This window comes from Camelina sativa, chromosome 3, assembly GCF_000633955.1.
Source record: "Camelina sativa cultivar DH55 chromosome 3, Cs, whole genome shotgun sequence".
Taxonomy (NCBI): Eukaryota; Viridiplantae; Streptophyta; class Magnoliopsida; order Brassicales; family Brassicaceae; genus Camelina; species Camelina sativa.
The window spans coordinates 5,359,567-5,362,538 of NC_025687.1; the positions used below are offsets into that span (position 1 = coordinate 5,359,567).

A 2,972-nucleotide genomic window follows, 5' to 3' on the forward strand; every position below is an offset into this window, starting at 1 on the left:
GCGTTTAAATTATATATCAATATGGTTATTCGCATTGGAAGCCAGGAGGAAGCTCTTTGCTGCAAACATTGAGGAGCAGACTGAGAGTGATTGGGAGGTCCAAGTTGATTCCAAGAACATTAGCCTTAAGGGCGGTGCAGAGGCAAACGGCTGCTTCAAGATTGGCGAGTCCTTGGATGAGGCTGCAGCATGGCTCGACTGGTGGCTTGCCAAGGGTGTAATGGAAGACGGTTTTGAGTACATTATCGCAGACAGCAAACTTGAGGGTGTCTTTAGGGCACTTTTTCGAGCCAGAGCTAGGGCTTGGGGTTGGTTTAGGTTCAGGGGTTGGCTTTGGCTTGGGAGAAGGGCAACCTCCACCGCACGGAGAGCAGCTACCGCAGGCGGAGATTGTTGTGAAAAGGAGGAGATTGAGAGCCAAGAAAAGGGATATGGAACTTGTGGTTCTTGAAGCCATTCTTTGTTTAGGAGATACTGTTCACTAACTATGTTGTGAGTGAATTGGGTGTGGAGAAAAGGAAGGGAATTGAGATAAGTCTTATAGTGGCTTCAAGGAAATCCCGACAGTGTCCATAAGGCCATCATTAATGGGAGAACACCAAGGGTGTTCTAAGCCCAAAAAAATTATAAAAATAATGAATAATGCCTTAGAACACTTTTTTTAGTTATTTATGTAGAACTGATTTAAGCCTAGTTCTTATTTGACGTGGCTTCATGTGATTGGACGAGATTTTTTGGAAAAAAAGAAAATATTTCATTTATATAAGTATGCAATTTAAATGTTAATTTATAAGTTTTTATAATTGTAATATGTTTAAGAATATTATATTAATTTATAAGTATACAATTGCTTTTATATAAGTAAGCAATTTAAATGTTATTTTATAAGTTTTTATAATTTGTAAAATGTTTAAGAATATTATATTAATTTATAAGTATACAATTGCTTTTATATAAGTAAGCAATTTAAATGTTAATTTATAAGTTTTTATAATTGTAATATGTTTAAGAATATTATATTAATTTATAAGTATATAATTGCTTTTATATAAGTATGCAATTTAAATGTTAATTTATAAGTTTTTATAATTGTAATATGTTTAAGAATATTATATTAATTTATAAGTATACAATTGCTTTTATATAAGTAAGCAATTTAAATGTTATTTTATAAGTTTTTATAATTTGTAAAATGTTTAAGAATATTATATTAATTTATAAGTATACAATTGCTTTTATATAAGTAAGCAATTTAAATGTTATTTTATAAGTTTTTATAATTTGTAAAATGTTTAAGAATATTATATTAATTTATAAGTATACAATTGCTTTTATATAAGTAAGCAATTTAAATGTTATTTTATAAGTTTTTATAATTTGTAAAATGTTTAAGAATATTATATTAATTTATAAGTATACAATTGCTTTTATATAAGTAAGCAATTTAAATGTTATTTTATAAGTTTTTATAATTTGTAAAATGTTTAAGAATATTATATTAATTTATAAGTATACAATTGCTTTTATATAAGTAAGCAATTTAAATGTTATTTTATAAGTTTTTATAATTTGTAAAATGTTTATGAATATTATTTCACTATATCTTTATTCTAAGAACACCATAATTAGTTCTCCCATTTTTTTTACATATGATCTTAACAACTGATCTAACATTATTTTCACTATATATTTAATCTAAGAACACCGAAAAAAGTTCTCCCATTAATGATGCCCTAAGATATTATTGGATTTTTTTTTTATAATAAAAATATGAATGATTGACTACCATTGTCCATAAGATAATTGTGATGTCAATGTTTTTGTTTTTTTTTTTTTTTGATCCACAATCTACAAATTTTGTAGGATGTATTAACTGATGCAGTTTCTTTAATTTAGTTTTGGGATCGGATAAATAAGTTGTCTTGTAATTGGTGCGAAACATGATCGATTCCAACTAGTATTATGTACGTTTTGTTACAAATTATGACTGCTGTATTATTAGTCTGATTTTCATGTCATATCACATTTCTAAGTTCTACATAAAATTTGCAATTTATATGTTTCTAGGCTTTTTAATTTGAAAAAAAAAAGTCTTTATGTGAATGTTCTTCAATGTACATTAAACTATACGAAAGTATTTAGACTTTCTTTTTTTTTTTTTTTTTTTTTTTTTCAAATATGTCTTTCGTATGATGATATTTTATAATTCATGGTAGCCATAGAAACCATGTGAAAGTGAGTGACAATGCTGGTTCCCTTTTGCCCTTCACAAACAAATGGAATACAAGATAAGATGGATCACGAAGCGCCACACTGCACACACATATACCAAAGACATCTTTATATCTACAAACATTCGTCTAGCTGTCGTTTCATAAATATTCAAAATTTGTATATAGTAAGATTATTGTATATATGGATTACTTGATATCAAATTCGATCAGAAAAACATATTCATCAAATTTTATATATTGGCAACGGGTTAAATGTATATGGTTATGAACACTAATATTTGGGTAGCAGATTGCCTATATATAGGCCAAACAATATGCATTAACAATGAATGCATAAAATAAAAATTTAATGCTTTATTAATCATAGAATCGTAATACAAACCAATATAGCAATATTCCCGATAAGAGTAATGAGAAATAATAAAACTGTAAAATTTCAAGAATCTTACGGACCACACCGAAAGAGACAAAAAGACTCCAGTGAACACCATAACAAGAAGAATAGAAGAAATCACCAAGTAAAGTATATAAAAACACAATAATAAAGGGTATATAGGTTCACCTTGTCTCTTTAAAACAAGAAGATAAAATATACACATAAATGTGTTTAAAATATATCAATATATATGGTTATTCGCATTGGAAGCCTGGAGGAAGCTGTTTGCTGCAAACATTGAGGAGCAGACTTAGAGAGATTGGGAGGTTCAGGTTAATTCCAAGAACGTTAGCCTTAAGGGC

General features: G+C 28.0%; 2 protein-coding genes across 2 annotated transcripts in view; both read right to left on the reverse strand.

The window, feature by feature from the left end:
- LOC104770936 (14 kDa proline-rich protein DC2.15-like) overlaps positions 1-576 on the reverse strand; it is a 3,969-nt gene extending 3,393 nt beyond the window's left edge. The window contains exon 1 of the mRNA XM_019243411.1: positions 16-576. Coding sequence (XP_019098956.1) covers positions 26-457 — 432 coding nt within the window. The 5' untranslated portion in view covers positions 458-576 and the 3' untranslated portion in view covers positions 16-25. The remainder of the gene's footprint in view (positions 1-15) is intronic.
- The window catches only part of LOC104770946 (14 kDa proline-rich protein DC2.15-like), a gene marked incomplete in the record, with an annotated part of 1,678 nt that continues 1,274 nt past the window's right edge, over positions 2,569-2,972 (reverse strand). The window contains 1 exon segment of the mRNA XM_010495423.2: positions 2,569-2,972. Coding sequence (XP_010493725.1) covers positions 2,865-2,972 — 108 coding nt within the window.